This window comes from Haliaeetus albicilla, chromosome 15, assembly GCF_947461875.1.
Source record: "Haliaeetus albicilla chromosome 15, bHalAlb1.1, whole genome shotgun sequence".
Classification (NCBI taxonomy): domain Eukaryota; kingdom Metazoa; phylum Chordata; class Aves; order Accipitriformes; family Accipitridae; genus Haliaeetus; species Haliaeetus albicilla.
The window spans coordinates 8,414,787-8,427,519 of record NC_091497.1 but is presented as its reverse complement, the minus strand read 5'-3'; the positions used below and the strand labels follow the sequence as shown (position 1 = coordinate 8,427,519).

At 49.7% G+C, this 12,733-nt stretch overlaps 1 protein-coding gene across 5 annotated transcripts in view; it reads right to left on the bottom strand.

The window, feature by feature from the left end:
• The window catches only part of DZIP1 (DAZ interacting zinc finger protein 1), a 41,657-nt gene extending 33,193 nt beyond the window's left edge, over positions 1-8,464 (bottom strand). For all 5 annotated transcript variants that reach the window (XR_011327893.1, XM_069802455.1, XM_069802456.1 and 2 more), the window contains exons 1-3: positions 8,418-8,464; positions 3,200-3,269; positions 2,613-3,116 (exon numbers count right to left, since the gene is read on the bottom strand). Coding sequence is in view for 4 of the 5 variants with exons in the window: in XM_069802455.1 (XP_069658556.1) it covers positions 2,613-3,116; positions 3,200-3,202 (507 nt within the window). In the remaining variant the exon portion in view is untranslated. The remainder of the gene's footprint in view (positions 1-2,612; positions 3,117-3,199; positions 3,270-8,417) is intronic.
• Between the last annotated feature and the right edge of the window lie 4,269 nt (positions 8,465-12,733).

The following is a 12,733-nucleotide window of genomic DNA, read 5'->3' as shown; positions in this document are numbered from 1 at the left end:
ATTTTTTTTTTCTCAGACAAATATACTTTTACAAGCCACAAATACTCAGCTGAGTCCTTTTTCCTCATCAGTGTGATATGACTGTAAAGACTGACTTAAAAGATTCAAGACCTTGTCACATAATCAAATTCCCAGATTTCATCTAATATTTAAAATACTGCCACTGATATGTCAGGCAGGCTATTAAACATGGGTATCTTTCAGCAAACACTAAAGCCATGAATTATTAAGACAAATTTTGTTGGACAAATGCAAAAAAGTGCTAACATAAAACCAAAGTAAGGAGATAAGAGTATGGTAGCAAAGCATTGCTGCCAACCAAGAGGGAGCTTACAGTGTAACAGATTGCACATGATTTATGAAATGAAATTGGCTGTGAAATAATGTTATCCATTCAAGCACAAACTTCATGTCAGTTTGACTTGCTGGTAGTAGAAGAAAGCTCTTACTGCAGGAGACAGGATTAACACAGGCAATATTTAGGTTTTGAATTATGCAACATTATTCTTGCAACTACTTTTCACAGTGTTAGACACAATGTGCACTTTATGCCTTCTTTGTGCATGAGAAAGTAAGATTAAAAATTATTATTTAAAATTAAGCTTGTATTACTCAGATGAAAGTATTGACCAACGAGTCTCAAATTTGTAGGTACCAGTACCATTTTATAGTAGTGTGGTTGAGCCTAACTGGTGGTGGGTTAAAGGCATTAAATCTGAATTCCAAAGCATGGTTACATCAGACATAAAGTATGCCTCCACTAAAAAAGGCAAGTAACTACTTACAGACGTGTTTGCTAAACTGCCAAAACTTAAGGGGATGAAACCTGAACTACCCTCTTGGGAACACCAGCAAACTCCTTATTAGCTGGCACTGCAGATCAGCCAAGATAATGGTACAGATAAATAATACAAAATTACTGTTTACTGATCACACTGCTGCCCTGCATTTACAAACCCTAGGAAGAGTTTATCTCTGGCATTCACACAGAATCCTGAAAACACTGTAGGAACTGCAGGAACTGTTCAACATCACTCCCTGACCTCACTTTTCCCATGGGAACCTAAATAACTTCTAGAGACAAGAATTTACTACCAGAGAGGAAAAAAGAGGGGAGGCAGACGTTTACTTTATATGAAATTAAACCAGAAATGGGAAATGGCTTTCCATTTCTGCTCTATTGTAAATGCCACTGAAGAGAAGATTAGTGATGAGCCAAGTTCACTACCATGTTCTTCAGCTTCCACTGAGACAGTCGTATCCTACAAATATTTGAGGAAAACTTGGTAACACTTAACTGGCAGTCACGGTATGAGAATTACTTAAGTTTACACATAAAATTATGCATGCAATCAGTTTTCTTTTGCAACACAGGACAGACAAACTGCTCTGTAAATTGCATAAATGCTTTCTAAAATGATACAACATTAGCAGCTTGTCCTTAAGACTAACACTCAAATGAACGCATTGAGACAAGGTTCCCATGAAGTCTACTATATGTATAGCTCCGCTCTTGAGGCATAAAGTATCTTTTCCCTTACAGAAACGCTTGAGCCAACTTAGCTGATGTCTTAAAAAATTAAACTTTGCCAGCCTGCTGAAACGGGTATTATACTGTGGGATAAGATGGTACATACTATAAGAAAACTCGCACTGGTTCTGTACTGCAACTGTTCCACGATTAAGGAGAATTTTAACAATCAGGACTGCTAGTATCCCAAGAATTTAAAAAAAAAAAAAGAAAAAAAGAAAAAGAAGACAACTATAACTTTAAACATTAGACACAAAGAGCTAGCCTGAAATCATGTCAAGTCTGTGTGCACTATACCCTCTAGACTTCAGACTACATTTGAAGCTGCAGCCCGCATTCCTGAGACCTGTTGCAAAATGCTGAAGCTGAAAAATACTTAAATCAAACTATTACGCCCAGAACACAAAAACCCCTCCCCCCAAAACAGTGGCATGACACAGAGTCAGAACAGCAATGTACTAAGGCTCTTAGGGAAGGCCCTTAAGGAACAGATTGTTGTGGAGTTAGGGATGAGCTACCCCACTGAAGCTGTTTACTGTCATGCTTGAGTCACTTCTGAGTCACACCCACAAGCAGAAACTTTGTGCCTGGAGAAGGTTACTGCAGGAAAGTGACAGCTCGCAGACAGGTAGGTTACTGCTTAGCACCAGTTCTGATGTACTTGCCCTTGTGTGTTTTCTGACCGTGTAGCTGAGAGGCAAGGGAAGACAGCAACAGAAGGTAGTAACACGTTTATCACAGGTTTTGTGTGTGTGTGTGTACCTGACACTTCAGATGCGTCACAAGCGAATCCAAGAATAAAGAGCCCTTGTTAGTAAAAAGAGGATTTGTTAAAGACGATGTAGCACTCTCCCAAACGTCTGTGAAACACAGATGGGAAGTGGAGCACCTGCCCGCGACGCACTCCCTTTTTGCAGGGTCACCGGTCCCTGCAGCTCCAGCCTCTAGCCCAGCAAGCGACCGTGCCCCAGCAGAGCGGGGGCTCTGCTGCTCTGCGGGAACCTTGCCCTGCCGCCCGTCCCCGGCGGGCTGGGAGCTGGCAGGGTGCGGGCGACGGGGCCGCCGCGACCTCTCCTCTCACCTGGTGGTAGCTGGCTCGGGCCTCCAGCATCATCTGCTGGGTGCTGATCATCTTCTTCCTCCGCCGGCACTCCTCCTTGAGCCCCTTGATCTCCTGCGAGCGCTGGGCCACCTCCTTGCCCAGCTGGTCGCGCTGGGCCTGGGCCGCCCGCAGGGCCTCCTCCAGACTGCCGAGCTGGGCGCTGAGGTACTCCTGGGAGTGCAGCAGGTACTCGGTGCAGAGCTGGGCCAGGCGCAGCAGCTTGAGCAGCAGCGGGTCGGCGGGGCCCTGGCAGTGGGGGCAGCGCTCCCGCTCGGCGCTGCAGAAGGTGACGTGCTCCAGGTGCTCCTGCAGGACCGCCACGTCCCCCTCCCGCGACACCCGGCCCACGTCCACGGCGCTCAGCCGCCGCCAGTCCGGGCCCTCATGGCGGCCGCGGAACTGGAAGGCGGGAAACGCCGCCGGCCCCGCGCCGGCCCCGGCTCCCCCCGCCGCCGGCGGGTAGTAGGCGCGTTCGGTGAAGGGCTGCGGGAGAGAGACGCGGCTCAGCCCCGGGCCGCCACGCACCACCACCCGCCACTGCCCGCCCTGCCCTGCCCGCCGCTCACCATGGCCGGGCTCCGTCCCGCAGGCTCCGCTCGGCACCGGCGTCCTCCGCGTCGCTATGGCAGCCGGGGCCTGCCGGGGCGGGAGGCGGGAGTGAGGCCCGGCCGCGCCGCCCCGGGCCCGGCCCGGCCCGCCGCTCCGCCCCGCCGCTCCGCTCCCCGCCCCGCCGCCCTCCGGGCGCCCGGCCCCGGCGGCGGCGGCGCCCCCTCCGCCCGGCCCGCCGCGGCGGCGCCCCCGGCACGGGCGGCGGGCGGGCGGGTGCCGCGCCGCCCGCGTAGGGCGGCACCCGTGTCCCACGGCGGGGACTCGGCTCCGTGCTCGGCACAAATCCCGGCCACGTCCCCCTCTCTTCGCCCCTCAGCGCCTCCGCGTTCCCCTGGCAGCGTCGTGCCAATTAGCCCTCTCCCGCGGGTCCCAGCGTGCGTGTACCTACGCATCCTCTACCGTCCTCACACGTTACCCGCCTCCACGAACATATCCTCCGCTACGCTGCTATGCATACGGACCCTCGCCACAGCCACGCAGCGTACGTCTTCTCTCTCCACATTCCCTTCACTTCACCGCAGAAGTCTATACGTGGCACCCTATAGACCCATTTCACTCCGCTGCGTCAACGTGCCTCCCCACCTGCCACCCTGCCTGTCCCTCCTCCGTGCTGCTCCTGACTCACAAACCCTTCTCACTCTACCACGACGGTACTCTCCTCTATCCCCATGCTGTTTTACGCCCTTCTCCAGCCTCACCTACTCATCTCCCAGATGTGGTGACAGCTGTCACCCCCCACATCAGCACACGGTACATATGCCATTTCTCTCTGCACATCTGCTTCACGCTGCTGCACCCTCCCGTGCCTCAGCTGGCAGTTCCATGCAATCTCTCTAGTGCAGCTCCGTACCCTCCCAACACCTGCACACCAACCTCCTGCCAGGTGTTTTCACACACCTTCCTCACCCTAACACAGTCATACACCCTTCGCACCCCGCTTCCAGATGCTCTCCTCACTCAGCACACCAGCACACCTCCACCCGGTATCACCACGCACCAGACCACCTCTTACAACCATGTAACCGTACAACCTCACCATGTCTGCCTGTCACTGCTGCCTCACTTCACCGATCCCAAACGCTTCATCCCCATGAAGCACCTCACGGCCTGTGTATGTCACCTACTTCACCACGCATGGCCAAATACTTTTCCTCATGGCAACCAATAACCGCGGCCTATCTCCCTGCCTCACCACAATTCCCAGTACTCCCCAGCTTGGTGTGTCCCATTTCCCTGCTCCTGCTCAGTTGCTTCAAACTCTGGCCCCAGGCAGGTGCATCCTTCCCTCCATCATACAAAACTACACTATTTCCTCACTCATCCTTACTACTCCTCTCCAAAAACCTGCTCTTCCTGTTACTATTTCTTAACATTTCAGTCCCCTACGCTGCCTCTGGCTTACCGCCATCTTCCATGTTTATACCTACCCGGCTTTTCAGTCCCTTCTACACATGCTTCAGTTTCTCATCCTCCTGGTCACTCACAGATACACACCTCTCCAAGAACATTCACACAATATATACTTGATCATACACTCTGTTCCTCTTGTAGGCACCTCTACATTGTGTATCATAGACTCACAGAAATGCTGTTCACAAGGGACCTCTGGTGATCATCTAGTCCAACTTTCTGCTCAAAGCAGGGCTATCACCACCACTAGTTCACATCACCTGTGGCTTTTGTGCAGCTCTAAGATGAACAGCCCATGACCTCTCTGGGCAACCTGTTGCACGGCTGTGCTCTCCTCCTGGTGAAAACATTTTTCCCAGTATGTCACCAAGTATCTGCTGTTACCAAGAAAAAATCGGTTCTGACATATTTGTGACTATTCTCAAAGTAACTGTAGGCCACTATTAGAGTGCCCCTTTGCCTTTCCTTCACCACATTAAACAAGCCCAGCCCCCTCAACCTCTTCTTGTAGATCCTGTGCTGTAGACTCCCAACCATCTTGTCATACCTCCTCTGTCTGCTTTCAGTTTCTTCACATTCTTAATATTCAGGCTCCCCCTTAATATTTTCCTCCATTCACCTCCTAGGAACTTGCAATGAACCTCACCTCTTGCCTGCATTTTTAACGTTGCCCTTTCCAGTATAAGTGGTAACATGTCTACCACTAATCACAACACATGTCTACTTCCATGCAAATAGCAATGTTGTTATATGCACTCATGCAAGGACCGCGTCCTTCACAAATTACAAGCTCTCAGTTTTATGTAGGTTTTTATGTTGGTTGTTGTGCCGAAAAGCTTGTTTGCTTTTCCCACATATATGAATTGATATAACAAAATACACTAGATCTTCCTACAAACCTGGCCTCATTTAATTTTCCTCATATTAGCAGACACAGGTAGAACAGAATAGAACAGAACAGACTATTTCAGTTGGAAGGGACCTACAACGATCATCTAGTCCAGCTGCCTGACCAATTCAGGGCTGACCGAAAGTTAAAGCATGTTATTAAGGGCATTGTCCAAATGCTTCATAAACACTGACAGGCTTGGGGCATCGACCACCTCTCTAGGAAGCCTGTTCCAGCATTTGACCACCCTCTTGCTAAAGAAATGTTCCCTCATGTCCAGTCTAAACTTCCCCTGGTGCAGCTTTGAACCGTTCCCAGGCGCACTATCACTGGGTACCAGGGTGAAGAGCTCAGCACCTCCCTCTCCACGTCCCCTCCTCAGGAAGCTGTAGAGAGCAATGAGGTCGCCCCTCAGCCTCCTCTTCTCCAAACTAGACAAGCCCAAAGTTTTTAGCCACTCCTCACAGGACATTCCTTCCAGCCCTGTCACCAGCTTTGTTGCCCTCCTCTGGACACATTCGAGTACCTCAACATCCTTCTTAAATTGTGGGGTCCAGAACTGCACACAGTACTCGAGGTGAGGCCGCACCATCACTAAATACAGCGGGATAATCACCTCTTCTGACTGGATGGTTACACTGTGTTTGATGGACCCCAGTATATACATCCAACCTATGGTCAGGGCAACCCCTGGGACAGCTACTCTGTGGTACGCCCCACCGTGAGCTCTGCTCTCCATATGCACGCTGGCTACGTTCTGACTCAGTGTCAGGAGGTGAGCAGGCTGTGCATCCACATTCCTCCTAAAGGAAACCCAGACACATAGCAGACTCACACTCCAAAAAGATGGACCTCTGACAGGGAGAAATGGGGGTCTGGCACTGAACAGCCACAGCAGAGGTGTCTTCCTGCAGTCAGCACACTCAGCGTGCACCCCACAATCATGACCGTGGGACACACCTCTGCTTCACAGCACAGACCCAAGCACTTCCTCCAGGCCTCAGCTACCAAACCCCTACCCCAGCCAGTGTCAGAGAGACCCAGATCAGTCTCAGATCACTCACTTCAGCAACCCACGGTCCAACTCTTACCAGCCTCTCCCGTTCTCCACACCCGCATCTACTCCTGCACAAAGGGAAAGCTGAAGGAAATTCCTGTCTTTTCACACCCACAGAGAACCACAACTTCTCTCTTACTTTATCCACATATGGAAAAGTTACACCCTTCTGTCTTCCCCACTTCTGTAAAAAGGTTGCAAATCAACCTTTCAAAGAACGTATCTAGGCCCAGCACAAGGTTTCACTGATCTATACAATTAATTTCAATGTGTTGGAAGCTTCAACAGAGAAGTTAAAAACATGAACACAGGACAGTGAGCCCTCCTGCCTGTTGGCTCGAGCCACCCTGGAAGGCAATCTTCCAAAATACTTGGCACTACAACTTGCTTTTTGGATCTTTAACCTTAAACTTACTGGCCACATGTTACAGCAATACTACATCTTGCCCCAGATTCTTCCATCACTTGCCACATTTTTTTAATTTAGAAAGATATTGTGGGGTGTTTGTAACATTGCAGTCATCTCCTGCAAGGATGACATTTTTGCCACCTCATTTTCCATGAACAGGGCCTCCAGCAAGTGCTGCCTTCAAAGAAATGTATTTTAACATTTTTGATATGTATTAAATATAGATCTGCCTGGTTTACCACTGAACTTTGCACTGCTCTGACTCCTCAAGTAGTAAGAAAATACACCGCTAATCTCCTTTAGAGCTATTTCTAATATACTGCAGACTTACTTCCATTTACAGTGTATAAGTACACTTTTATTTGTAAGGACTTAGATTTTTAAAAAATGCTCAAATACTGACTACTGTCCAAAATGTTCATGCCTTGAATTCCTTAAAACACCTTGAAAACTTTTATTTGGATATTTTTCCTAGTCAAAGGAACTGTTAAGTTGTACATAACGAAACCTGTCTCCCAAAGATCTAAGCCTAACACATGCTTATCCATTTGATATAGAAAAAACTTCTTTACATAGAAAGCACATGAATTTTGTAAACTACCAATCTGTGTGTCAAGCAAAAGGAGCCTGAAAAAGCACACATGCAATAAGGGTCTTTAACTCACAGATGCACGGGTTTAATAAAACCCCCTGATATTTAAAGCCAAAAAAGTTAAACCAAACCCCTGCATACACTTACTCTCCTCGACCAATGTGTTTAGTCAGGAATATCCATACAGAGTTTCACGCTGCTTCAACTGAGTGGGACCTCGCAGTGGTGCATCCTGAAGCTGAGGGGAGGCCCCAAGCCACCCAGGTATCTCACTGGAGGCAGAAAGAGCACGTACGGGCTGAGACGGCCCTTTTCGATCACTTTTTTCCCTTCGTTCTCTCAGATTTACTCCACCCTGGGAGTACGGAGCTGTGCCCACGCCGAAGTTCGGGCTGTCATCCACCCGCGGGGCCCTCTGGGTTAGGGACGGCACCGCCGTAACTGGAGGGTCGCGGGCGGCGGCGGAGGCCTGCTCCCCCGGACACCCCTTCCCACCGGGGTGGGCGGCACGGGGGAAAAGCGGCCTTTCACCCCGGCTGTGCCCGCAAACCAGGCCCGGGCCCGGCGGCCGGGCGCTCGGCGGGGTGCCGCTGCAGCCGGCCGAGCAGGGCCGGGCCTGCGGGAGGCCCCAAGCCGGGCTCCATCTCCCAGCCCAAACCTCCGGCTCCGCTCCGGAGAGCGGCCTCCCTCCCCGCTCCCTCCCGCCTTTCCCTGAGGAGAGGCCCCCGCCGCCCGCTCCCCTCACCCTCCCCCTCCGGCGCCCCAACGGCTGCCCGGCCCCGCGGCGGGCGGGAGAAGGGGGGAGACCCTCCGCTCACCTCAGCCGGCTGCTCCGCGGCGGCAAGGCGGGGGGGAGTCCGAGCCGCGGCGGCAAGGCGGGGGGGAGTACGAGCCGGAGCTCCGCGGAGCGCGGTTCCCCGCCGCCGGGCGCCGAGGGGGTGGCGGGGCTGCGGCCGCTCCCGCCCCCGGCCCGGGCGGTTACTGGTGCGTGCCGCTGAGGGAAGAAGCTCCCCTGCCTCCTCCTCCTCCTCCTCCACCACCTTCTTCTCCTTCTCGCCTCCCGCCGCCCCCAGGCCGCGGAGGATGAGCCGGGGGGCCGCTCGCCGGCTCTCGGCTTGATGTTTATGCCCAGGCGGGACGTCCTTTGTCTTGGTCCTCACCCAGGAGCGGCGTCCCGACCCCCTCTGACCAGCAGCAGCCTTTTTTTCCTTTTTTTTCTTTAATATAAGGGAAGTTACAAGAAGCTTCTGAAAGATTGCCTTTTGAAATTAAAGGCGCTTTTTGCCACGCAAGTCGCCGAAGACGATGCATTTAAAATCGCGAAGCAGCGTCCTCCTCAGGGGAGTCCCTGCCGGGGGACCGCGGGGGGCTGCAGCCAGTGGAACGTGAGCTCCCATGGGGGGGTCCGGGGGGTGGCTCTTTCATGAGTGGTGTCCCGAAGTGTGCCAAAACAAGACGACACCGAATTCCAGCGAGAACGTAAGGCGGGAGGACACTTTCCTGAAGGTACCTTACGCGAAGAGGTTGGGTTCACTGAAAAAACGCGTCCCATCCTGCCGGTGGAATCAGTGCAATGGCTACAGGTTACATCAGATCCTCCTGATTTTCTTCCTCTTCCCTGCAAGGTTTTGAACTGTGTTTTTTTTCCAGAATAAATGCTGTGCAGTCTTTGCGGCGAGGAGGAAAATTTCAAATAGTTTGTGTTTGATATAAAACATGTCAGCAAATTCTGCGGAGGAGATGACCGTTGCACATTACGATACCTAATCTTCATTGAGGAGTTCCATTCAGTCAGGGAGACACCATTTTTTTCCCAAAGTACACAGGCAATTAACTCTGGAAAACTTCTGGCTCTCAGCATTCATGTTCAGAGACTTACCAAGATGCCAGCTTTCCTTCCCGAACCATGAAATTCTGTTGCAACAGTTTTGATGTGGGCATACATGCTGTGTACACCAGATTTTAAAAAAATAAGTAATCAATACGTAAATCCAGTTTTTAATGTCTTAAGCGTACCTCAGTGTGCTCCAGTCACTCACTAATGGGCGTTCAGTCCATAGGATCAGGCTAGAGCTAGTCTGAAGGAAAACCTGAACTTGTGTAAAATGTGGATGTCAGGCCTTCAGTACTGACTTCTGTTTCTGCAGATCTGCTCCTGTTGGGCTGCACTAATTGCTAAAGCGGGCATTGCCGGAGGCAGATGGAGATATCAAGGCTTTAGTGTGGTAAACCTTAATTAACACTAATGATGAAGAGAAGACTTTTAAAAGTAGCAATGTGACAGTCACAGCCTTTTTGGGTCAGGCCTAGAGGCAAATAGGCAAAACAAGTTGATGAGCACATTATGTGAATAGTTGGAGCACTCAGAAAGCAAGATGTGGAAGTGCAGTCCCTTCTGTGCCCAAGAAGTTTTATACCCCATGCCCTTCTTGAAATGCCCTAACATAGTCTGTTCAGCATGTCTTCAAAGGATGTCTTGCTGAAGCTGGTTTTATATATCAAAGTAAATACTAACTGGGTGAGAAAATGTTGGAGATTCTCATCCGTTGATGAGGGGAGATGTGTATGGAGTGTGCAGAAACACTTGGATCTTGGTTGCTTACCTGTTTAATATAAAATACACATGCAGCTCTTGGAACAAGAGCTAGAACCAAGTTTTCTATTCTGTGAGGGTGGGGACATCACCCTGTCTCCTAGACAGTGTCTTGTTCTTTCCCTCTTCCTTCCTTCCAGAGCTCAATTAATCTTTAACTACTTGCTGCAAGCCTCACTTGGCAATAGCAGGTATTCGTTAACCCACATTGGTGCCTGGTTCCTCCTTCCTCACCTTATATCATATAGCTTGGAGACAAAAGTACTTTCCTAAAACATGCATGGATTTACTAGGAGACGACCAAGAACATTTTAGCTGTTCCCCATCAGCATGACTTGATGCAGGAGGTTGAGGATAGCCCGCAGTCTGGCTGAAGCAGACAGGTGATTACTGTCCATACATAAACAGGCAGTGGTGTGCAACCACCATAAAACCAACGTGCACCTACCTCTGTCTAGAAGGTTTCAGCTGATACCCAGCCATGCAGGTGATGTACCTTCTGAATTGCTGCCTTGAGAGATGGTAAACTTTCTCCATTGGCCGCCTTCTGAAGTTCAGTAATCGTCACATTTAACAGATGTACTGTAAGAACGTGTGGGATATGCTCCTCTGGTGAACTAGCTTAAGGTATGCCCGCCTTGTGCACAATGAAGACTCTCAGCAGCTCATTTCTTGAAGGCATGGTGCTTTGGGTGTTTTCAGACAAGGTGGTGTATTTTTTTCTTTAGATGCCTAGGAGACAGTGGGATACTAAATTCTCCAGTTAGCTACTGACCTTTTTTTTTTACAGTAACAGATGATAGCTGAATGGGAATTTTAAGAATCTAAATTTGCACTGAGGCACTTAAGACTTTCTAGAGTCCTAACTCAAAACCTTTTCTTCCCCTTGTATTTTTTTATTCCCAGCTTCTTCTACCCAGTCACACTTCAAATTTTACACACTTTTCCTATTTTAGCCTGTACATCTCATTATTGTGCACTAACACATTATTTTCCACATGGCAGCCTACTGCAGGGAATGATTTAAATAAAGATCATTCCCAGTTTGTGGTCCAAGTTTATCAAATATGTTAGGTCTACCTTACTACTTAAGTCCTCTACTTAGAGGACTTGCAGTTAACAGAGTCCTCTAGAGGTAGTTTGTGTGCATGACAGTTTTATGAAACTACTATGAAACTATGATCTGTTCTAGGAGGATTTTCCAGTGCGACGAGGAATATGGGTTTTTTTGGTAGAATTCAGGAAAAAGGAGTAGGGAAGAACTGAGGTTTCTAGGAAGTAGAAAGATTTTTATGGAAAGCTGGTGAGAAGAGCTAAGGAAGAATTAAGATGGGATGAGGAAGGCAAGTTAAAGTGCAAGAAGCAAACCTAGGGTATTGATTGGGGTAAGGTATTTGTGAGGCTTATAGAGGGTATCTGCAACTGGAGAACAGAAAAAGGAGAGATTATTCCGATGGTGGGGTGAAATATGATGGCATCTTGGTCATGGCTATTTGGGAAGTGTCCTGGGTAGCTGTGGAAGGTGTCAGGGCACATCGTGGGCCGGCTGCTCCCCATGGGGCAGCAGGGCAGGGCTCCACAGCCAGGGCAGGGGCTGAGGACCCCAGGGGAGATGACATGGGGTCCTGGGCCCTGGGAAAGGTGGGGGGCAACTGGGCAGGGACAGCCAGGGCCAGGTGGTGCTTTTGAGGCCCTGATGCAGTGCGTTCTGTGAAAAAATTACCTGCGTGTTTTGTGGAATGGAGGAGGACGCCACACATGTCCTGCAAGGTGTTTTAATTTGAGAGGGCAGGGGAAAAACTGTCTTGGGAACTGAGAAATAGACTGTTCAGTAATCTTTCTCCTACAGCACTCTCAGAGTGATGCATACCAGTAATCATTCACTCTGGTGGAAAGATGCCTTGAGTAGCATGGTACAGGTATAATAATAAATCCAGCCAGATTCTCAGCTTATTTAATCTTTTCCTTCCTGCCAACTCCCTCCGCGGCACATTTTTCAATATTAATGCCTATAGTACTTCCATTTGTTCAATCTTTCCATCGTTTAGTTTACCTGAGGAATTTATTTAAATATATATTTTTGTCACAGGAAAACAGAACATTAAAAAGAAAAGAAAGGTAGGATGATGTCGTGGTTTAACCCCAGCCAGCAACTAAGCACCACGCAGCCGCTCACTCACTCCCCCCCCATCCAGTGGGATGGGGGAGAAAATCAGGAAAAGAAGTAAAACTCCTGGGTTGAGATAAGAACGATTTAATAGAACAGAAAAGAAGAGACTAATAATGATAATGATAACACTAATAAAATGACAACAGTAGTAATAAAAGGATTGAAACGTACAAATGATGCGCAGGGCAATTGCTCACCACCCGCCGACCGACACCCAGCCAGTCCCCGAGCGGCGAATCCCTGCCCCCCCCACTTCCCAGTTCCTAAACTAGATGTGACGTCCCATGGTATGGAATACACTGTTGGCCAGTTTGGGTCAGGTGCCCTGGCTGGGCATGAGAAGCTGAAAAATCCTTGACTTTAGTCTAAAC